General features: G+C 41.0%; 1 protein-coding gene across 2 annotated transcripts in view; it reads right to left on the bottom strand.

The window, feature by feature from the left end:
• PISD (phosphatidylserine decarboxylase) overlaps positions 1-25,808 on the bottom strand; it is a 318,298-nt gene that overhangs the window by 69,348 nt on the left and 223,142 nt on the right. Inside the window, exon 5 of one of the 2 annotated variants that reach the window (XM_044068852.1) lies at positions 3,900-3,968. The exons of the other annotated variant lie outside the window; for it this stretch is intronic. Coding sequence (XP_043924787.1) covers positions 3,900-3,968 — 69 coding nt within the window. The remainder of the gene's footprint in view (positions 1-3,899; positions 3,969-25,808) is intronic. 2 annotated transcript variants of the gene reach the window in all.

A 25,808-nucleotide genomic window follows, 5' to 3' on the forward strand; every position in this document is an offset into this window, starting at 1 on the left:
GTTTTAACATTGGTTTTCAAGGTTCTTCAGTTGCTTCACAAACTCTGCAAAGCATTTTTGAGAGTAACTCTCTTTTTAAAGCCCCCTTATAAAGACCCTACTCCCCCCTTGGGACCTAAATTTAGTGTTGCGGGCTATTATATACCCCCCCTTTGAACCAGCAGCTAAGTGCAACCTCAAATTCCTTTCTTGGAAGACTCTTCTTGGTAGCCATAACTTCTGCAAGAAAAATTTCAGAAATTCAAGCCTTATTCCAATCCACCATATATGATTTTTCACAAAGACAGATTATCGCTCCATACTAATCCATCTATTTTACCAAAGGTGGTATGAGAAACCAATATCAATTAGACCATCAATTTACCAGTATCTTTTCCAAATTTTTAGAACAAAGGTGAACACTTGTTACATTTATTAGAACTTCACAGAGAATTGCATTTTTACCTTCATATAACCAAAGATTTCAGGAAATCTGACCAATTAGTTTCCTTTTCAGATATTAGAATGGGTAAACCAGTCAACAAAGTAACCTTGTCCAGATGGCTTACCAGCTACATTACTTTAATTTTTGATTGTTTGGGGATGGCCTAGCCAAAATTGTTGAGAGTCCATTCTACTAGAGCAATGGCAACTTTATCTGTTTTTCAATCTAGAGCCTCTATGAATATTTGTGCAGCAGCAACCTGGGCTACTCCTCATACCTTTGTTACTCATTACAAATTGTATCTGGTCTCCAGGGGTACATCATTCAGTTCAATGGTGCTGAGGAACATCTTTCCTTGAGTACACCCAGGATCTGAGGTAGCTGGGGAGTCTTGTTCCATAGGTTGAGGATAGAATGAAAATTGACAGCATCAGATATAGAAGTTATGTACTCACCATAATATTCCATCTGTGTTGCCCATTTTCATTCTTCCTCAGCTCCCCACCCACCAACCCCCTACCTTTGAACTCCTACATGAGCGAGTAGTCTTAGGTGGACACTTGATTGTACTGAGCTCTATATATATTCTCTCTGGATCCTTCTGATATTTTCTTTAACTTCTATAAGCAAACAAGATCTGAGGTACTTAGGAATGGTGCATTGTGGGTAAGTGAGAAGCTTGAGAGTTTTTTGGTTACCACAAGCTATTGTAATGGCCGAACTGAATCTGAACCCATAGGCGGAGGAAGAATGAAAATGGACAACACAGATGGGACGTTATGGTGAGTACATAACTTTTTTTGTCACAATATGTATACCTATGTCATTGATTAAAATGTGAAGATATAATAATGGTGTTTAAAAGCAAATTATTAACTGTGTTTTGATAACTACAGAGCACAAAAATTTTTAGCACTCCAACTTAGACAACAGAAAGTAAAAAGGGTTGCTGCCAAACTTAGGGAACCTAAAACAAGAAAAATAACCAGAGATCTTATAAAGGTATTATAGACATTTTGAAAATGTTTATAAAAAATTGCATAAAGCAGAAAAATGTAGAAATCACCAACAAAGAGCACAAATGGAAATATTTATGAAAGAATGAACTATGCCAAGGTTAGAGAGAGATGAGGCTCAACAATTAATAGTTAAGAGGAGATGAAATAAACATGGTGACATATAATCAATCTAAAGGAAAGTCTCCAGGAATAAGATGGTAATCCTGTGGAAGTTTGGAAGGTAGGAGGGAAGAAAGTGAGAAAGATCTGGAAGGTTTTGTTTAACAGTATTTTAAAAATAGGGAAAGTACCAACATCATAGAAGACTGTGGTGGATGCAATACCTAAAGACAGCAAAGACCCATCAGGTACCCGCTTCATATAGGCGCATGTCAATTTTAAACCACAAAGATAAGTGTTTTTGTCTCTAAGAGCTAAAAGAACGACAAAGGTATTGCCAAAATTGATGGATATGGATCAATGTGGTTTTGTGAAGGGAACGAAAACATTTGACATTAATAAAACAATGATCCAGAGGGAGGCAAAATGTTAAGAAAATGCCACTGTTGGTGGCTCATGATGTAGAGAAAGCATTTGACAAAGTAAGCTGGGATTATATGAGCAGGGCAATGTAAGCATTTGCAGTCTCTGATACAGTAATAAGGTTAATTAGGAAGATATACGAGGGATCAGAGGCAAAAAGTAAAGTGGGAGGGTTCCTCTCTGACAAGTTATGTCTGAACAGAGGAACCAGGCAGGGCTGTCCTCTTTCCCTTTTGTTAATTGTTTGAGAACCAGTGGCTAAAGAAAATAAGGGACTCACAAATGCAAGGATATAGTTGGTATGGTAATCAAGAAAAGCTGGCTTTACTTGCAGATGATATTATTTGTATGTGATAAAATCAGAAAAAGGACATCTGAGTGGAACACTTTGGGACAGTTTCAGGTCTTTTTGGGATATAAAATTAGTGACAATAAAATAATGTCTGTACCTGTAAACTATGTACCCATACAGGAATTGGTTCAGCAGCACCCATATGTATGGGGACATGATAACAGATAGTAAAATACAAGCAGTAAAAATGTTTTTAGTTCATTTACTTTTATATACAGGTCAGGCATAATTTTATCAACTAGTGGAGAAGTTATGGACAGTAATTAATAAAGAGTTCAAGGAATTTATATGGAGAGGAAGACTGCAATGGTCAGGAGGGATAAGCTGACTTTCCAACAGAACAAGGTGGTTTAGGGTTACCTGACTTGAAGGGATATTTTAGAATGACACAGTTAAGGCTCGTATACAAAACACAAGCAGAAAGCTATAATTCAAAGTGTAAAGTGTTGATGATGAAATAGGGCAATAAAAGAAATAAGGACACACTGGGATTTTGGATGCAGATCCTTAAACAGAATACCAACAGCCACACAAAATACTACATACATAAAGTAGCAGCAAGTATTCAACGACTAAGCCAACACAAGAATGGAGAAAGGAGACTTTGCAGATAGGAAATGACTGCAATTAGGGGTAGAGGAAATAGGTAAAAGGGGTCTGGAATTTACTGGAGAAAACTAGATAAGGAACCAAGGTTTTGGGAGCAAATAATCATCACTGTCACCCTACTCCACTGGCAGATGGAGTGCTTGACATCTTCTCCTCCTACGGACCATGAGGGAGAGCAGCCTCTCCATCCTGGGTAGGCATACACCAATGGTGTAGTTCATGACCCTATTCACCATCCCTGGCATCTCCCTGTGGGTGATGAAATCACCACTGCTCCTGGAAGGTACCACTACACTAGCTTTCAGGGCAGTACTACCTGAGAGCACAGGTAGTGCAGGGGCAGTAGAGACAGTGCTGCCAGGTTGGGTCCCAGACGTGCTGGAGCCAGTGGAGCACAGGCAGGTTGATCCAGTGGAGCTGGCCTACCTCACTGTGCTGCATAGCATTTAGTGATGTGGTACACATGGATGAAATGGAGACATTTTGACAACACATAATAGAAAATAAAAAAAGAGAGATAAGGGTTGGGGTGAGAGAAAAAAACAGTACCATCATATGTACATACAATGCATTAATACAATTATACAACTCTTATCAGAAGTATTACATATCCTAACAGATGCACACTATACTACAGGCTGCTGAAAGTAATCCTTGAAATGTTCCAATTATACAGATTACAGTTTACAGCAGAATATTTGGGCTACTGACACAGAGTTTTTAATTTAAGATAATTATTACTGAAGAAATAACAGTATAGTGTAGTTGTGAATCGTGATATTTGAACCCACAACCTCTGACTAGAGCCTAACAATGGACTCCTACAACTGGTTTGTGCTACAGACTTAATGCATGCATACTCGTTTTTACAGTTGGGATATGCATGCTCAACTTGATACAACTGTATAAAAGACCAAAAAAGCTATCTTTAACTTTTAAAACTACAATAACGCATCTTCTGCTGCATACATACCACCTGCTTCTCTCAGTTTCTCCAGTCGAGCAACGTGAGCCTGCCAATTTAACTCATGTTCATTGGGAGCTAGGGAAAGAACAGAAAAGAACAAAAGAGCATTATGCATACCAGGCTTGCCTATTTTTAGCTTTCTAAAGACTTACAAATACTCTCTTACTGTCATACAGCTGTGGGATGCCTGCAGTCACAAACTCATGCAACCAATGGTTAACAGTATCCTTTTTTTTCCTGCATAGGTCATTAAAATGATGCCTACATTTCTCTCCAGTGTGTGGGATACCAGTGGCACTGTTTACAGCTTGGGCCATACTATTCCATGCCTCAGACTTGTACTCGGAGCCAGAATAGTCCCCCTGAAGAAATTTTTGGCTGTGGTGCTTTATCACGAGTCCAATAAAAATCCTTGACTCGTGGACACCCCACCTCTGTGCCCTAAACTTGGCACCTTCCCCTCCAATGCCAGCCATGTCTACCAGCTGAACTACAGCAATGGAAAGTGATGCTTTCTGCCAAATCTAGTTATCACGTTTACTGGTAGGGTGCAATCCTGAGCAATAATGCCAACTGTGTTTGCACAATGTTAAGTGGAGCACAGCAGTGCCAAGCAGGGATGAATTAAATAACTGAAGTTGGAAAGTTAATATGACACTTGGCATTAGTTTGAGGGTTGTCTACTAATGTAGCCTAGAAAATATATTGGAAATTGGAAGGTAATTTTAGGTGAGTCAAGTTTGCAGACATGCACTGGAGTCATACATGTAATGACCTGACACATTTATTTTTGCCTATATACACTTAGGAAAATTGATTTTTACACTGTGGGATTCAAACCTAGGCATAAAGGACAAAACATTTTCTTCCACAGAATTGATTTTCCATCTTTGCCACAGAAGTGCTGCTCATAGTCTGGAATCATACATAATTACAGGTGACAGTTTGAGCTGTTACACATGTATGCGTGTCACCTGACAAGGTTAATGGATATAGATCCAGTTGTGTACGTGTCTTATGTAATTGTGAAGCCCATGCAAGTCCAGAAAGCAGAATTATACTTAACAGAAATATAGTAGACAGTATACCCTCATACATCTGAAAACACAATAATTGTCTCATCATATATATATATATATATATATATATATATATATATATATATATATATATATATATATATATATATATATATATATATATATATATATATATATATATATATATATATATATTAACCGCCATGCAATGCTGCTTAGCATGTTTTCGTGGTGCCCAACAGAATTAACTGAATGTAACTGGTTTCATTCATTGGCTGTCTGAGTCCTGTCTGCTGGTGTTCGATGGCTGCAGCCTCTAGTGAACCTTGCTAACTGCCTTGCAACACCGCTAAGCACAGCTGTGCGATGAAACACAAATTGCAACAATGTATTTTTTGTTTTACCTTTGCCCTTTTACAGGCACCCTTGTTTGAGGTGTTTTTCTGCTTTCTGGGTGGGCCACTAGTCCAGTCTGGGCACTGCCGCACTTCGCGCAAAGATAAGCACTGCCAAACCCGATATTCATTTTCTCCACCTGTGCTAAACCATGCATTGTACAAACACCGTCCCCCACCCCACCCTCCTAAAAAGGGGGGGTAGCTTAAATTAGGAAAAGCAATCTATGTCATATACACTACAAAATGGTAGTACATATGACATATTTCTACATAGGTCTGGGTTTGAACTCTCACTCCAATGATCCTTAAGAATACAGTAAGGGTGCCTTATCCCTCTTTGCCACATAAACAGTTTTGCAGCTGGGAAGTGAAATCATTCGGCATGCAACCAACTGCAACATCGTCTACAGTAATATGAAACCTTACAACTATTATTTGTACATTTATCATTTTTGGATGTCGTGCACTAAGTGATCAAATAACCAGTTATGAATATTACTTGCAAATATGCAGCTCTGTCTTACCTCTCTGTGTTTGCTGCTTACTCTTCTCCTATCGGACCAGTAAATTGAGGCATGCAGTCTATAAGCCATTCTATATCATTGTTCTTAAAATGTGTGAGGATATTACATGGCAATAATATAACATGCAGTTGCCAACAAATGAAGAGGACACTGGATGTTAATGAACAGAACCTGTGAATTGTGTGCTGTTTACTTATATTTCCAACTTTGACAAAATTACATCTAACACTTTGCAAGTCTAACCTGATACACCCAGACATGGCATGAGGGGAGCTTGTCCAGTAGACATCAGTCCCATTTAGGTAGCAGCAGTGCATCTGACCATGGCCATGCCCATGCAACTCCTGGCAGAGCCAGCTGTCGTGATTGGGGAAAATAACAATGAAATGCCACCTCTTCCATGCACATCTCACACCTGTCCAACAGACAAAGATGCAGAACGAGCACAGAGCTTGGCTGTGTTCATACAGACACTCACACACCAATTTAACCTGGAAGACCCCTACAGACACACACACACAAGTTACATGGTTCAGCTTACAACTCATTTTCTCTCACTGACCATTTGTTGTCTTATCCAAATGTCTGCTTACTTCTCTTTCTTACTCACACACACTCACTGACCTTTTGTCTCAGCCTAGGCTTCCCAACCCCTCCCCCAACACCCCGTGCAAGTGATAACTGTGCCACATTCCTGTTTTGTATCTTTTGAATTCAGGGATACATACGCATAGTGTCTGATACTCAGGGTGCACAGCTGACTTCGTGCTTAGTGTATATATGTATATATATATATATGTATATATATATATATATATATATATATATATATATATGCATTTGTGATGTGGAACTGGTAATAGTACCCTTGACTTATATTGGTCTTAGAAAGTTAGACAGTTGCTAGCATCAACATTTTCCATCTTTATTGTTAATGATCTTGTGAGGGTTGTGAAGTCTGAAACTGCAATGTGTATCATTACTTTCCAACTTCTCTCTTTAATGATTTTTCAGTACATATTTATGGTGCTAAACTGAGGGCATCCGATGGTGACCATCACTACTTTTGAGAGGTATGACTGTGTGAATCTTTGATGCTTGAGGCCTACTACTTAATAATGGACACATACAAGTCAAATAAGTCTCTGCTGTCACGTTAAGGTCATTAATGTAAAAGTCTCTCACCTTTTACTTGTTTACACTACCAAGTAACAACATGCAAGGATATGCCAGCCATTCATATTATTCAACACTTACCTTGTAAATCTAGCAGTTACAACAGTTTTAGTTCAGGGCTGATTCTGTTTGATGCAAGCACTACACAGCCAATACATGGGTAGATAAAGGTTATGGGAATTGCCTGGCATCAATGTTACTACATGTATGTGCGTAGGAGGATGGTAGTGAGTGACTGTGCTATGTGTTGTCTCTTAGCCAATATGAAGGCCTATTGAGCATGCCTATGTCTGCCTACACCCACAGCAGCTACTAGTTCTGCCTTTTGACTCCTCATCTGCTTGTGGCTGTGGTGTCCTTGTCATTGGTGGTGGGTTGTGTGCCCCTTTCTCTTGTTGATCCTGCTGAAGCCATTTTCTCAGGATGATGTTGTACAGGATGGCACATACTGTGAAAATTTTAGTACATATCCGTGGATTGTACTGCAGAGCTCTCCCAGATGCATCTAGGCACTGGAACAGCGACTTCAGCAGCCCAAACACATGCTGTATGATATTGCTGGTTTGAGCATGTGGATTATGGCATTCTTCAGTGGGTGTGTGTGCATTTCTGATGGGTATCAGCAGCCATTGTTCAGATTACATAAAGTACAGTTTTGTACCTACCATAAATGTAGATGTTCGAAGATCCACATTGCTGCAGTCCTTACACTTGGGTAGTCCGCTGTCCTCGGTCGGCCCGAATATCAAAGTATTAGGCTGACGTCGGTCAAGGCGCTTAAGACTGACATCAGGACGTCAGGGTACAAATGCGCATGACCGACGTCATATCCTCAGTCTTTTCTTGCCCCAGATGTCAAAAGACCCTAAAAAGAAAGGTCAAAACCAAAAGATAGCAAAAAACAACCAACCACCCTTGCCCTAATCATATGTACAATATATACAATATCCACAATATTTACAACCCAAACCACACAACCGCCTCTAACTACAGAGGGGAAGGAGGGAGGGTAAATTGGACTGCAGCAATGTGGATCTTCGAACATCTACATTTATGGTAGGTACAAAACTGTACTATGTTCTTCATCTCACATTGCTGCAGTCCTTACACTTGGATAGAATCCCAAAGCAGAGATAAGGGAGGATGGCAAAACTATAAAGCAGTAGGAGCTGCCAAAATGCCCTGTAAAATTGCAGTGGCAAAACCAGCCCTAGATTTAGAGTAAAGTGGAAGGTGGTAATGCTTAGAGAAAGTATGAACTGAACTCCAAGTAGCTGCCTCCAAAATATCTTTAGTTGCCACTCCCCTTAAAAAAGCTGTAGAAGTGGCAGTAGCCCTAGTGGAATGAGGCCTAATCCCAGCTGGAATCTCCTTACCATGATGGGAATAACAGAAAGCAATACAAAACCCAATCCACTTAGAAATAGTTTGTTTTGACACAGGCTTGCCCTGAGAACCCAAAGCAAATGAAACAAATAACTGCTGAGACTGCCTGAACCCTTTAGTTCTGCTCAAATAATATCGCAACTGCCTGTGTATATCCAAAGTGTGCAAAATCTTTTTCCCTTTATTTTGGGGGTTTGCATAAAAAGTAGGCAAATGAATAGTTTGGTTTAAAGCCACACTAGAAACCACTTTAGGCATAAAGGAAGGATTAGTACACAAAGATACCCTATCCTTATGGAAAATTAAGAAAGGCTCAACCGCCATAAGGGCCTGTAATTCAGAAACCCTTCTTGCAGAGGTAATGGCCAACAAAAAAGCAGTCTTTCCATGATAATATTTCAACTCGGCAGTAGCTGCAGGCTCAAAAGGTTGTAGAGTGAGTTTCTCCAACACAAAATTGAGATCCCAAGCAGGAGTAGGAGCTCTACGTGGGGGTCTTATATTCTTTGCCCCTCTAAGGAATTGCTTAAACAAAGGATGAGAAAACAATGGTGGGTCACAGTCATAGTGAGCAGAAATTGCTGCAGCATGAACCTTAATAGAAGAGAAGGACAAACCTTTGTCCAGTAACTCAGTAAGATATTGAAGAGCCACACTTAAATTAGGCTTAGAAATATCAAATTCCTTTGCTGTACTCCAAAATAAAAATCTTTTCCATTTAACTGCGTACACTTTCCTTGTACTGGGCCTTCTGGCCTCCAAAATAACATTCAAAACTTGCTGTGGAAGCTGAGACCCTCCAGGGTTTAAAACAGAATATGCCAGGCTGTTAGGTGAAGAGAGTGAAGTTTTACATTGAGTAAATGACTGTTGTCCTGAGACAGCAGATGTGGAATCGAAGGCAAAGGCCATGGAGGCTCTCGTACCAGACTTCTCAGTAATGGGTACCAGTGCTGTCGAGGCCAATCTGGAGCTATTAAAATCATCTTTGGCTTGTCCTGTCTGACCTTCAGGAGTACCTTTGGGAGGAGAGGCAGAGGTGGAAAGGCATACACATGAAGATTGCTCCAATTGAATGAAAGAGCATCCACTTTCCAAGCTGTGGGATGAAACCTTTTTGTGCAAAACTTTGGCAGCTGGTAGTTTAGTGGAGAAGCGAACAGATCTATGTCTGGAGTTCCCCATAACACTGTCAATTTCTGAAATACATGAGGATCCAATTTCCACTCGTGGGGATCCATAATTTGTCTGCTCAACACATCTGCTAAGGAGTTCTGTACTCCCGGCAGAAACCTTGCCTGAAGATTTAGCTGTAAACTGAGAGCAGTCTCCCACAAAATCATTGCTTGTCTGCATAGAGGATAAGAATGTGTCCCCCCTTGCTTGTTGATGTACCACATGACAGTTGTGTTGTCTGTTAGAACCAACACCTGCCCTGGAAGAAGTAAATCCTTGAAAGCTATTAATGCAAATTGGACTGCTAACATCTCCTTCAGGTTGATATGTAGATGTAGAAGTCTGGCAGGCCACGTGTCTTGTACCCACTTTCCATTTAGATGAGCTCCCCAAGCTTTGTCTGAGGCATCTGTCGTTAGAATCTGACTCGCCTCTGGCCGGGTCACAGAGAGTCCCTTGTTTAGGTGACATTCCTGAGCCCACCACAAAAATTCCTTTTGAATGCAAGGTATTATCTGAATGAGTGTCCATACATTTTTGAGATACCATTGTAACTTCCTCATATGCAGTTTGGCATTGGGAAGCACCAGAATACAAGATGCCATGAACCCCAAGGCTTGAAGGACTGTCCTTGCAGTCAGCCTGGACTGATGAGACAATTGATGGAAGTAAAGAGAAAGATTCTTTTGTTTGTCCGGGGTCAAAAAGGCCATCTGGGATGCTGTATTCAGTCTCACACCCAGAAAGCACATGTCCTGAGAGGGTACTAGACTGGACTTTATTTAGTTCACAGAATACCCCAGGCATCTTAGCACTGCTATCACATATTGTAAATGATGAAGAAGTTCGTCATTTCCTTGGGCCAGAATCAGGCAATCGTCCAAATAAGGATAGATCTGTATTCCTCTTAGCCTGAAGAAAGCTATCACTGGAGCCAGAACCTTCGTGAACACTCTGGGCGCAGTAGATAAGCCAAAGGGCAATGCAGAGAACTGATAATGAGAAGTCCCAGCCCGAAAACGCAGATACTTCCTGCAACTTAGCCTGATAGGAACATGAAGGTAAGCCTCCTTGAGATCCAGAGTCACCATCCAGTGATCTTTGCCCAGCAGAGGTAAAAGCTGTTGTAACGTCAACATTTTGAACTTGGGAATGTCCAGATAAGTGTTGAGGATAGATAAATCCAAAATTGGTCTCCACGTGTTCCCTTCTTTGGTACTAGGAACAGGCGAGAATAAAATCCTAGGCCCACTTCTGGCAGAGGGACCCGTTGTATGGCCCCTATTTGGAGCAGCAGAGAAATTTGCTTGTGAGCCTCTAGTCTTTGCTGAGGAGGAACGTCCGGCATGCCTTTGAAAGGAGGCAAGGTATGGAAATATAACCTGTAACCTTGGTGTATGATATCCAATACCCATCTGTCTTGAGTAATCAAACTCCAATTTTCCTTGAAGAGTGCCAACCTTCCTCCCAAAGGTGCTGCCAGGCAAGAAGGATCTGGCAGGTGAAAAGGTAGGTCATTGGGCCTGTTTACGAAAGGACTGGCCCCTGCCCTCACCCGAAGATTGTGCAGGTGAACTCCCTGTCCTAGGTCTGAAGGAGCTCCGAGCTCTGCCCCTACCACGTCTAGATCTACCCCTAGACTGTGAATCATAAGAAGGGTACGTTCACCCCTTAGCAGGCCAATTCCTACTAAACTTTGGAGGCTGAACTTGCAAAAAATCTTTAACAGCCTGCATAGACTTAGCCTTGTCTTCCATTTTCTTCAAGACTGACTCCACAGGTGAACCAAACAACACATCAGACTGTAAAGGAGCATCCAAAATCCTTGTCTTAACATGGTCAGATAAATTCTGATCCCTCAGCCAGGCGTGCCTGCGAAGAACTGACCCAGTGGCAGCCACCCTAGACGAGGCCTGTACAGCATCAAAACCACATTGTAAAGAATGCTTACCCACCTGCTCAGAGACATGTACTAAATCTTGTAATTCTTTACACTCAATGCCTTCCGCCAGAGCATCTACCTTAGACTTCAATTGAGAAAGAAGATAGTTTTGATATTTCAACATGTGAAACTGGCAATTCAAAGCCCTCATAGCTAAGGTGGAAGAAGTATAGACTTTCTTTCCCCATCTATCCAAAGCTCTGGCCTCTTTATCTGGAGGAACCGGATTTTTTACAATAGAGGCCTTGACACCCTTAGGTCCCTGACTAACAGTTTCTGGGTCGCCCTAGGACTCTTATAAAGATATTTTTGTTTTACCTTTGCCCTTTTACAGGCACCCTTGTTTGAGGTGTTTTTCTGCTTTCTGGGTGGGCCACTAGTCCAGTCTGGGCACTGCCGCACTTCGCGCAAAGATAAGCACTGCCAAACCCGATATTCATTTTCTCCACCTGTGCTAAACCATGCATTGTACAAACACTGTCCCCCACCCCACCCTCCTAAAAAGGGGGGGTAGTTTAAATTAGGAAAAGCAATCTATGTCATATACACTACAAAATGGTAGTACATATGACATATTTCTACATAGGTCCGGGTTTGAACTCTCACTCTAATGATCCTTAAGAATACAGTAAGGGTGCCTTATCCCTCTTTGCCACATAAACAGTTTTGCAGCTGGGAAGTGAAATCATTCGGCATGCAACCAACTGCAACATCGTCTACAGTAATATGAAACCTTACAACTATTATTTGTACATTTATCATTTTTGGATGTCGTGCACTAAGTGATCAAATAACCAGTTATGAATATTACTTGCAAATATGCAGCTCTGTCTTACCTCTCTGTGTTTGTTGCTTACTCTTCTCCTATCGGACCAGTAAATTGAGGCATGCAGTCTATAAGCCATTCTATATCATTGTTCTTAAAATGTGTGAGGATATTACATGGCAATAATATAACATGCAGTTGCCAACAAATGAAGAGGACACTGGATGTTAATGAACAGAACCTGTGAATTGTGTGCTGTTTACTTATATTTCCAACTTTGACAAAATTACATCTAACACTTTGCAAGTCTAACCTGATACATCCAGACATGGCATGAGGGGAGCTTGTCCAGTAGACATCAGTCCCATTTAGGTAGCAGCAGTGCATCTGACCGTGGCCATGCCCATGCAACTCCTGGCAGAGCCAGCTGTCGTGATTGGGGAAAATAACGATGAAATGCCACCTCTTCCATGCACATCTCACACCTGTCCAACAGACAAAGATGCAGAACGAGCACAGAGCTTGGCTGTGTTCATACAGACACTCACACACCAATTTAACCTGGAAGACCCCTACAGACACACACACACACAAGTTACATGGTTCAGCTTACAACTCATTTTCTCTCACTGACCATTTGTTGTCTTATCCAAATGTCTGCTTACTTCTCTTTCTTACTCACACACACTCACTGACCTTTTGTCTCAGCCTAGGCTTCCCACCCCCTCCCCCAACACCCCGTGCAAGTGATAACTGTGCCACATTCCTGTTTTGTATCTTTTGAATTCAGGGATACATACGCATAGTGTCTGATACTCAGGGTGCACAGCTGACTTCGTGCTTAGTGTATATATATATATATATATATATATATGCATGTGTGATGTGGAACTGGTAATAGTACCTTTGACTTATATTGGTCTTAGAAAGTTAGACAGTTGCTAGCATCAACATTTTCCATCTTTATTGTTAATGATCTTGTGAGGGTTGTGAAGTCTGAAACTGCAATGTGTATCATTACTTTCCAACTTCTCTCTAATGATTTTTCAGTACAAATTTATGGTGCTAAACTGAGGGCATCCGATGGTGACCATCACTACTTTTGAGAGGTATGACTGTGTGAATCTTTGATGCTTGAGGCCTACTACTTAATAATGGACACATACAAGTCAAATAAGTCTCTGCTGTCACGTTAAGGTCATTAATGTAAAAGTCTCTCACCTTTTACTTGTTTACACTACCAAGTAACAACATGCAAGGATATGCCAGCCATTCATATTATTCAACACTTACCTTGTAAATCTAGCAGTTACAACAGTTTTAGTTCAAGGCTGATTCTGTTTGATGCAAGCACTACACAGCCAATACATGGGTAGATAAAGGTTATGGGAATTGCCTGGCATCAATGTTACTACATGTATGTGCGTAGGAGGATGGTAGTGAGTGACTGTGCTATGTGTTGTCTCTTAGCCAATATGAAGGCCTATTGAGCATGCCTATGTCTGCCTACACCCACAGCAGCTACAAGTTCTGCCTTTTGACTCCTCATCTGCTTGTGGCTGTGGTGTCCTTGTCATTGGTGGTGGGTTGTGTGCCCCTTTCTCTTGTTGATCCTGCTGAAGCCATTTTCTCAGGACGATGTTGTACAGGATGGCAGATACTGTGAAAATTTTAGTACATATCCGTGGATTGTACTGCAGAGCTCTCCCAGATGCATCTAGGCACTGGAACAGCGACTTCAGCAGCCCAAACACATGCTGTATGATATTGCTGGTTTGAGCATGTGGATTATGGCATTCTTCAGTGGGTGTGTGTGCATTTCTGATGGGTATCAGCAGCCACGGTTCAGATTACATAACCTGCATCCGCCAATAAATGACCCTGTGGGATATCCCCCAATGAACATCTGCTAAGTTGGGAGGTGTGCCAGAAATGTGAGTCATGGTAACTGCCAGGGTTGCCAGCACACACATTCAAGATGATTCCCTTAGAATTACACATGACTTGGCAGTTAATAGAGTGAAACCCCTTTCTATTAATGTAGAGCCTTCCCTGTTCCCAGGGTGGTGCTTTAATTCTACATGTCCAATCTATGGAACTCAGTACTTCAGGGTAGTGTGCTACACAGCAGAACTCCTGGATATTATATTTCTTGCACTATCCTCAGGAGTACAGGAAAAATATATGTGGTCACTAGCATGCTGGAGCATAGCATTCAAGAAATGATGCAGGATCCTGGATGCTGATACCTGTGTCACCCCCAGCATGTAGCCTATTGGTCTCTGAAAGGTATCTGTAGCTAAGATTCTAAGTGCTAATATTCTAAGTGCTACACTTACCTTTGTCTCCAATGAGATGAGTTCTCCTCAGTTTGCTCTGGCTCTGAGTCAAGGACAACAGAGTTTGCAGAGTTCCTGCAGTGTGTCTCTACCCACCCTGTAGCGCTCTACAATTTCCACATCACGCAGACTGTGGTAAGTTACCCAGGGTCTGAAAACTCTTCTTCTTGGCCTTGGTCTATTAGCAGCAGCAGTGCAGACTTCAGCCTGTTGCACATACACATAAATTAAAGCAACAGCAGTTCCTAACATTTTTTCGGTGTACTTATTTCCAAGGCTGTATTCCAAAAGGTGTTGGAATTCACAAAGAAGACCAGCACTGAGTCTACACAGTTGCTTTACAGTTTGTTGAATAGCTCCCCCATCTTAGATTGGTTGATTAGCATACTATTCAGCTGCTTATGCTGTAATTTGCATGCCACAGTGTTACCTTGTTTGTGCAGCTGTGCGAGGCTCTACACACCATGTAGAGCCGCTTACTGTATCCAAAAAACTGAGCTATTATACAAACACACTGTGGAAACAGACCGTGTAGGCTTTACTGAATCTGGCCAGTAATCTTTAAAGTATTATGCATAATGAAGAAGAGATAATGAAGCTAATTCACTATGAAGAACCACAATTAAGCAATTACTCTGGATCCCTGCAAAACTGATACTTTAAGTGTAACCTTAGATGTCTTAAGATTAAACTCAACGTTCTATTTTTTCTCCTCAAGTCAGAGGCAAACTATTTAAACAAGGTGGTACTGAATACCTTTTCTCTTGAAGCCTGGAAGAAAAAGCAGGTCTCTAAGGAAAAGGCCTTTTGATCATGTGCTTTTAACAGTAGTGGGAGGCTGTTGGCAGTGCACCTGCCAGATGTGAGACAGCCATTCAAGGTGTACAAAATTAATACTTGACTTACGGATTTGCTGTTATACAGTCTGCTTTACACACAGATTCATGATGAAGCATTCTAGCATCAGACAAGCAAGATAAACAGATTTTACTTAGCATGACCTGATGTAAAGTGGCAGTTTTGGTAGAGACTGTGTTATGTTAATGGAAGGAAACATTTCACTTTGGGGAAAAAGCATGTCAATTCCAATGGCTTTTCTGACATCTGGAGTATGGGAGTTCCTATGTTAATAGCTAAACTAACTTTTTCAGAAATTTATCAACTGTTATGTCACTATGGAATAGAAATTAGATGGAACTGCACATGTACTGCACATGATTTGAACAATTCCTCAGAGGTTCATTAATTTAGAATTTTGTGGCATCAGGTCTCTAGTGGGTATGGAAGAGAGTAGCAGATGCTTTGTTAGCAGTAATTATTAGCCTGTTGTCATTTAAACACCTCTAGATTATGTCAAACTCTCTTTTTGAACTTCACTCTGCACTTAAAAAGGTGTTTTGGGTACCTTTAAAAGAACTACAATTTGGATGAACACAGGATCATAGGGGATTACTAGGTTATCGACCCAGGGGTAATTTTAAGCCTAGCTATTTCAACCCAATGTAATACCATAGAAGTGCTAGTCATTAACCAAGACTGATCCAAAACAACGAATAAGTCACAAAAATAGCAAGAAAAGTGAGCACAAGCAGAGCTGGGGATCACAATGATGTAAAAAAATCCGTTCTTTTTCCACAAGCCGCTGTAGTACAATGAAAACTTTTATTAAGCAGAATACACACAATCAGATTAGCGCTTTCGTCTCTGCTGATTCAGAGACTTCTTCAGACAAAGAAATAAAGATGAAACAACTCTAAATACTAAATAACAGATTATGCAACTAAACCAACACCCCTAATTAATGTTAAAACATGCCCATCAGCGCACTCAGTTCACAGTAAAGCATAAAACCTTCACAAATCTGTGAATTACTAAAAACAATGTAAAAACCTGTATATAATAAAACTAGTAACAAAAAGTATAAATATATATATATATATATATATATATATATATATATATATATATAATAAATACAATATGATAAATGTGGAAACAGTATTAGCATAATCTCATGTAAAGCACACAATAAATAAAATTCATCTTTCTAACGCGTTAAGTTTTAGAAAACAGGACAATGAGAATGCATTATTCAAGCCTGGCCACTGTGTGGTATATTAGTTGTAGTTCATAATACAGCATAAAACCTTCAGAAATCTGTGAATTACTATAAACTATGTAAAAAACTATATATAATAATAAAACTAGTATAAATAAATATAAATATATATATATATATATATATATATATATATATATATATATATATAATAAATACAATAGAATAAATGTGGAAGCAGTATTAGCATAATCTCATGTAAAGCACACAAATAAATTAATCTTTCTAATGCCTTAAGTTTTAGAAAATAGGACAATGAGAATGCATCATTTAAGCCTGGCCATTTGTGTGGCACTAGTTCTCAGTTGCCATAAAGCCTCACGTTTTTCAAAAATGAATGTCCATGGACCGCCTCTTTGTCTGGGGCAAGTGCCTCAATGATAATAAATTTAAAACCACGGTCAGCATGTTCCATACAATGTTTCGCCAATGCATTCTTTGCATTTTTGTTTTTTAGATCCCTGAGATGTTCATAAATGTGGTTCCTAAATTTCCTTTCCGTCTTGCCTACATAAAAACAGCAGAATGTACAATATACCACTCTCTCAGTGTTACATGAACATTTCTGATTCAAACTCACTTTTATATTGTTAATGTTAAAATTACATCCTTGTATATATGGACAATAATTGCAACTACCACACTTAATCAACTTCCCGCTTTCATGTCCCTTTGTTCTAGTCTCTAAAATAGATTTTAGGCATTTGTCATTTCTATACACTAAACAAGGTTTTTCACCGACCAGTTCCCTTATGTCCTTGTTGTTTACAGTAACCAACCAATTTTTGGCCAGTATATCAGCCATGTTCCTTCTTGAGCTGTTGAATGTAGTAACAAATGCAGTATTAAATTTACTTGGTTCCTTATGCTCCACACTTTGCAAATTCAGTGCATTAGAACATTGTGTATTTTCTAAATAATTATCCCAGATGTTATCCGCACTACAGTGCTCCGCCTTTTGATTCAAAATAGGCAAAAAATACCCTCTTTCACGCTTGTTGATTACTTCCAGCATAACCTCATTTACAAGACTGAATGGATACCCCCTACAAATAAACATGTCTTTCAGCTTGTCAACATTCATCTAAAAAACTGTTAAAGAAGGTAACCATATGTGCAGCCCTTACAAACTGTCCTTTAACCACAGCTCTTTTTTGTTTGTAAGGGTGTGAACTATCATAGTGCAAATAACTGAGAACGTAGACTTCCTAACATTTTCTGATTTGAATATTTTCTGTTCCCGGTCTTTCATCAGTCTAATATCCAAATATGAAATTTCATCAAGGCCAATAGAGTGGGTAAATCTTAAGAAACTTGTCGAGTTGTTCACATAATCTAAAAACTCAGGAAGTATTTCAGAAGGACCTGTCCAAAAAAATAAAAACAGTCTAAAAACTGCACGTAGCATTTGCAAAATGAAAAGTAAGGCGAATTTATTAAAAATCTCTTTTCCCATTGGAGCATTAGCACATTTGCGTATAGACCCCCACATGCTGAACCCGACACTCCTTCCAATTGTAGGTAAAATTTGTTCTTGAATAGAATAAAATTATTATATAGCAGTCTCTATCAGTTTTTCATAAACATCAACTTTATTCTGAGCTATTTTCTTCTCCACAAAATAGTCACAGAACCACTCAAGCCCTAGTTTGTGTGGTTATAACTGTGTATAAGTCTCTTACATCGATGGTGAAAAATACCCCTAGGTATTTTTTGCCTATTTTGAATCAAAAGGCAGGGAGCTATAGTGTGGATAATATCTTGGATAATTACATAGAAAATACACAATGTTCTAATACACTGAATTTGCAAAGTGTGGAGCATAAGGAACCAAGTAAATTTAATACTGGATTTGTTTCAAAAACAGTTTGACTTCTAACCTAGAAGCCAGAGGTGGGGTGAGTGGCAGGCATGTTGAGATGGCAGATAGGTGGGTCTTGACTGAAGAATAAGACAATCCAGACCATCAATTCACACAGTAGGATAAGACCACTGGAGGTTCTACTGCTAGTAGTTGTAAATTGTGTTTTTGACACCAGACAGAAAATCTCTTCCACTTAAGATATGATTTCCTGGTAGCTGGATTTCTGCCCTCCAGCAGAACCTGAAGCACATCCTCAGTGTATAGGTGTCTGAAGGGAATCAATGCCCTATCACCCACAGTGTACGGTTCAGAGTACACAGTTAGGGGTGTAAGAGCATTTCCTTCTCCTGTGTGAGCAGGCCCATCCAGTGGGGTAACTTGTGGTGATTGCCCTTGGCTAGATGGCGTAATAGGGGGAACCAATGCTGGCTTGGCCAATAGGGAGTCACCAACAAGATTTGCGGTTGTTCTTTCTGAATTTTTAGCAGAACTTTTTGTATGAGAGGGAAGGGGGGGATGCATAAAAGCATACATCCCCTTCCAAGGGAATGAGAGAGTATCCACCCTCCATGCTTCGGGTGTGGTACCCTGGAGCAGAAGGTTGGAACCTGTTGATTCATGGGGGAGGCAAACAGATCCACATCCGGAATACCCCATCCAGGGACCAGGTCCAGGAATACATCCCTGTTTTGCATCCATTTGTGAGACTGAGTCATGGTCCTGCTTAAAGTATCTGCCATCACATTGTCTGCTGAAGGTATGTAGATGGCGTGGATGACTTGTCTCTCTAGGGTGATTTCCCATGATTGCAGAGCCAACCTACACAGGAGGTAGGACCTCACCCCATTTATTGACACAGCACAGTGATATTGTTTGTTTACCACCTTAGCATACCTGGTAGGAGACAATCCTCGAATATTTGTAGGGCTAATATCAAGGCTCTCATTTCCTTGATACTGATGTGTTCTTTCTGTTGAGTGAGGGTCCATGAGTTTCTCACTCTCCTTTCTCCCAAGGTTGCTCCCCAACCTATATCTGAAGCATCTGTGAAGAGGTCCTGCCTGGGGAGCAGGGGTTGTAGGAGCAGGGCTGGGCTGGCCTTTATCTGGGCTCTCCACCAATTCAATCCCCTGGACAGGCATGGAAGCATGGGAACCATGAACTCCAGGGGGTGCAGATGTTGTTTCCAGACAGTTCTCAAGTACCACTGGAATTTCCTCATGAGAAGCTTTGCCAGGGGTACTATGGGGATGGTGAAGGCCATGAATCCCAGGAGCCTGAGAAACTCTCTGGCAGACAGGGCTTGGAGAGGGAGTAACCCCTTGAAATAAGTGAGAGAGAATTTTTTTCTGGGGGAAGATAGGCCATCATTTTTTCTGTTAGGATCCTACACCCCAGGAACACATGATCCTGTGAGGGTATCTGGGATGACTTTTTGAGATTTACCATGAACCCCAGATTTCTCAAGCGGGAAATAGTGAATTCTAGGTGTTGTAGGACCACTGGAACTGGTGGGGCCTGTATCAGGATATCATCTAGATAGGGAAACAGTTGGATTCCCTTTATTCTGGCAAAGGCTATGACTGGTGCAAGGTACTTTGTGAACATTCTTGGGGCCGTACAAAGACCAAACAGCAAAGCACAGAACTGAAAGTAAATTGGGGTGTATATACAAGGACACCAAGAAGGCCTGGGGAGAATCAGGGGAAGGAGGGTAGGAAGAGGGAGTAACGATGGAAGGGTCTGCAGAAGGAGCTTTGTAAAGGAATTCTGCATCCTCATGGACATTTGGGTGCGGGGGGGGGGGGGTTGGGAATCTGTTTTTTTTTGAAGCAGTCATGAAAGCATCCAAGAAAGCAGGGTGTACCGGAGGTACAGCAGACAGGTTAGGAGACTCCACTTGTAAAAGGTCATAATACCTCTTTTGGGTCTTGGTGACATGGCTGCTGTCCCACTTGAAAAAGTCTTTCATCTGAACAACAGTTTCCCTGAAGGTAATGTCTTCCCTTGGGGAATCTGTGCCATTGGACTCTTCCTCTGGCGAGGCGTACCCCAGAGGGGAAGCATGGGAACCATGAACTTTAGGGGAATTTAAGTGAGTGATTCATCTCTTGATGAATCTTCTTCCTCATTTGAGACATCGGAAACAAGTTTACCTTTAGGGGTAGATGTAGTTGGGGCCTGGACCAGAGCAAGGGCCTGGCATAAGGCAAGGAATGCGTTTAGAAGACTTTGAGTAAAGGCCTGCCAGTCAGGTAGCTGGTCGGAGGGAGCGGGCATCGGAGAAGGAGCAAGATGCTTGGGTCTTCTGCTGCTTCTTTTTGTGGGACTCGACGCCGAGGAATCAGAGATGTGATGGAGGGCTGGACACCAGATGGCACTCTACAATATCTGAAGGAACATCTTCTCTAACTACAATTTGAGACCTCATACGGGCCCTCGGAAATGATGAGCCTAGGTCCCCCCGGCGACTGATTCAGATGCCTGTGATTCCCTCTAGGCAGTGCCAGTGGTTTCTTTGATGGCCTTCTCCTGGGTACCTGGCAAAGGAAGATCCAAGGATTCCGGCTCAGACTCCGGGCCTTCACCAGCCTAGAGAGGTATGGCTGGTATAGAGGGTGCAGCAGTAGGTTCAGGTGACAATTTTTTTGCCTTTTTGACTGGCGGCTCATCTGAGGAACCCGACATCGGATCCATAGCTTTAGTCAGACATTTGAGTCGCTGGTTCTCCAAGTAAAGATTTAATGTTACTAGGCGACTTCAGAGGGATATGGGGACTGACAAATACTACAAGTAGTGTGGTTGTGTTCTTGGCCTAAACAGAACAGGCAGAGCTCATGAGAATCTTTTTGTGGAATCTGCTTTCCACACCTACATTTGCTCTTTCTACCTGACATGAAACCTCAAATCAGTAGCAAAAGGATAATCAAAAACCCCAATGAGGTACTTATCTGAAGTTGGATAAGACTTATTCACTTATCTAAAGGAGCGATGACCGGAGAAGGTAGTCACACAGGTGGCAGAAAAGTTCTGAGGTAGGTGCGTGCTGACATCCATTTGGCACCCGACTTTGGTTTATGGCAGACGTCTGCAGAGAGAGACGCAGGATGTCACACACCCTTGCAGCCGCAGCTACCTTTTGTAAAATGGCTGGACGTACGAGAGTCGACCAGAGGCAGACTCCCTTATGTTATGGATATAGCAGCATATGAATAGAAGGACATCTGCAGTTACTGGAGAATTAATCCATATGCCTGGTGTGGGAATAGACTCTACAGCCTTCTGGTCTTCCAGCATCAAAAGTGAGGAGTGACTACTTTAGCAAAGTTTGTGGGAGGAAAAAGTACCAGTCCCCATTACAAATTTAGTAAGTGGGCGAAGAAGTGTGCATTGTTTCTCAGTTTTAGTAAAGGGGTAAAACAAGGGTGATTGTAATACTGAGAAAGAGGATTCTGTTTCAAGTACATTATATAATGAGGTTAAGAATTTAGGATATAAGGATATGAACAGTGGATGGATGTATTTCTGGGCAATTTAAATGACTCTATAACATCTTGAACTGTGTGTTTCTGTATGGCTGCCAGCAATCTGTAGATAAGCATTAAAAATAATGCAACTTCTGAACAAGGTGAACTATACCTGGTTCTCTATGCGACTTACTAACCAAAAATAATTCTGCACAACCAACCAATAACTCAATTTTGGTTCAGCCTCTAAAGTTCAGTGAGCAGGACAACAGAGTAAGGAGGAATAAAACTAAGGATTGAGCACCTTCATCTGTACATAACATAAGACTTCTTCAATATATACAACAGAGTGAATACAGAAGTTTTGAAATCTCATTAGCCAATCAGAAGCTTCACGCAGATACAATGCAGTGCATCTTAAGCAATTTAAAAGAGCCGTAAACATAAAATATCTGTCTAACAAAATACAAAACAATGAAATATATAAAAGGAATACATATCAGTTAATTACAATCAACTATAATGTATTTATGTAACATTCAAATTAAATATGATTAATCTGATAGGTGCAACTGCAGAGGGATGCTGAGGGGAAATATCACAGTGCTCACCTGCTACAATGCTGTTTCATTCTGAAAACTTTACTTCAATCATTATGTTTTAATAGGAATAATGAATAGGTGTCCAACTTAAAGGCACCAGTGCAGACAAGATGTTCCAGTGTGTCTGGAAAGAGAATGCATACTTGTATGCTTGAGATTTCACAAGGAAATGAAAAATGTAGAAATACATTACAAATTAAGAATGTTGGCAGAGAGCTGTCTGACAAGGTATTGCTTTTCAGTTTAGAGTGTGGAAAGTAATACAGTAAAATGAAAAAAAAATGCCATTTATAAAAAAAAAAGAACAGTAGCAAACATGAACTCCCAAGGAAAATGAACACAGAATAACCTAACTACTCTAAAGATTATATCCATAAGGCAGCTCTCAAATCAAGCTACAGGGCTTTTCCCAAAGCCAGCTTTAGAGAACTTGGTTAGCAGCAGGGAATGGTGTGCTTACACAAATGCCTCTCTTAATCCGCCCCCCCCCCCACCAAAAAAAAGAACTGCTTTAGTAATGAAACCATTCCCTGTCTTGCCAAAAATAACAATTTACACTGTAGAGTAGATGAATGTCAAAATACTAGATTCCAGTCTGAAGCAAAGTTGATAATGTGCAAACAGGTAATACTTATTAACATTAATAAAAAGGGGTTCATGGACCACTCCTTTGACTACTTTTGTAAAAAGCCTAACACCAGAAATGGGACAGAAGTTTTGTATCTCAGCTGGATAAGCAACCTTGGGGACTAAAATTACCCAAGTATGACATGAAATGCCAAAGGAAATGGAACTGACAATATGTGCTACAGGCTTGGCTATAACAGGGGCTACTGTCTTTAGAAAATACAGGCCATTGCACATTGTATGTGCTTCCTCATTTTACTTGCAGATAAAACATGTACAACTCAAAAGTAAAAGGTGGGGCTGCAGGTTGAAGCTGTCAAGTGCTGCGGTCTACAAAAGTTTGGTCACAGGGGGATCAAGGGCACTGTAACAGCTGATATATAAGCTTTAACCTGTTGTGACATCCCTCCTCTGGGCCAGTAATCAAGGAACCTCATTCCTCACCACTGATACCAGTCAGTGACGTTCACTTGGAACAAAAAATAAGACACACACAGTACTTTCAGATGCAGCTCTCTGCACCAACCTCAATTTCCCCTAAAGAGTATACAGGGAGCACACCCAGTCCTGGGGATGGACTTTCTCTCTAGTTCCCAAACAAGACTTCTCCTTTCTCTCTGCAGAACCAGTGTTCTGTATCACTGTTCCAAGTAGCTGACAAACACATATACACACACACACACAGATTTACCAGGTATGCCCAGGCTATAAGGTAGTTCGACTGCCACCAGACATCTACTCTAAGGCTGGTAAGCAGGGTATCCAATTATACTGAGTGAAATTAATACTAATGGCAATGGTAATGCTGACCAAACTGTAAGACTTTCAGGAGCAGCCACAGTGTCACCAAATAAATATAAGTACTCTCAAAGGTTAAAATATTCTCTAAAAAGACCAGCTACAAAGAAAAGTTTAAATATAGTTAATAAATAATACAAGAACATGAAAATACTGAATATTTATTTACAATAAACACCAGAGTTTCAATCACAGGAAATACTAAAAATAACACAGCTGGATAGATTCACACAGAAACAGAAAAACAATACCTACCTGCACAAACACTATGAACACCAAATCTCCAACACCCCCCACATCTGTACAACACACTCCTATACATGGGGGGGGGGTCCTCAACAAAAATATACCTAAACAAAAGATACCTCTGAAGCAAAAACACACACGCACATCACAACCCACAGCACCAACCATCACACAAAGTATGCACATCTGTGTCTCACAGCTTCTAAGGCCCAGCAACAAACCCAACATACTAGTCATAGGAGACTATCATGGGACACACAGATGTGCCCCTCACCATGACAGACAAGAAGACAGTCACAGTAAGTTGCTTGCCAGGTGCTAGAATCCGCCATATCACACATGCACCTAAGTCTCTTAACAACAGGTACTGTTATGACTCTGTCATAGTCCATGTTGGTGTGAATGACATGAGACCTACCTTTGTGGACTATATACAGAGAGACATGATTGAGCTCGCTGAGTATGTGTCCCAGGCAGGTATGTCCCTAGCCTTAAGCAGCATCCTACCATCACCCAGAATACCACCTCAATACAAACAGAAAATGATTGACTTTAACAACTGGCTTAGTTTCTGGTGTCATTCCAAGGGGATCCAGTACCTTGACAGCCTGGGAGGACATGACTGACAGACCAAGATGCTTTGCCAGAGATGGCCTTCATCTGTCTCCCCTGGGCTTCACGCTTCTGGCAAAGGCTCTTGCCTCTCCCATAGTGCCTTTTTTAGGCAAAGTCATGAGCACAAAATTACCAACATTAAAAATTCTTCTAAACGAAATTTAAAGGTCATGCTGCTAAATGCTAGAAGTCTTAGCATGAAACTGCACTCATTGCAAGCTTTCCTTCCCCTGGAGGATGCTGACATTTGTGCAGTCCCTGAAACCTGGTTTAAAGCTGTGGAAAGCACCCCAGCCTTACCAAGTTACTCATCCTACCATACTTCCAGACCACAAACAGATGGCTACAAAGCCAAAGGAGATGGAGTTTCAATATTTATCAAAGACATACACACCTCCAGGCTAGTGAAACAGTATGACGCACAGGAGACCATCCAAGTACAATTAACTGTTGACAAAACACCTATTCAAATCATAGCTAGCTACAGACCCCCAACCATGACTCAGGATGCCCACTCCACCTATCTGGACTTACTTGAATCCATCAAGATTCAACCCTCTACCCTGATCCTGGGTGACTAACTACCCAACCATAGAGTGGAAGACCTATTCTAGCCCAAACACGAACGCTCAGAGATTCCTCGACTTCGTCAATGCCAATGCATTAGATCAGCTGGTAGACACCTCTACGAGAGGTGAAAATATCCTGGACCTGGTCCTAACCAACATGAGTAGCCACTCTAGCAGCCCTACAGTGTCATCCTCCTTGGTAAGACCCAACCATACAGCAATCACTTTTGAAGTCACCATCTCCCCTGACTGACCCTTGTG

Source organism: Protopterus annectens, chromosome 4.part0 (assembly GCF_019279795.1).
Source record: "Protopterus annectens isolate FY-2018-M chromosome 4.part0, PAN1.0, whole genome shotgun sequence".
NCBI classification, from domain to species: Eukaryota; Metazoa; Chordata; order Ceratodontiformes; family Protopteridae; genus Protopterus; species Protopterus annectens.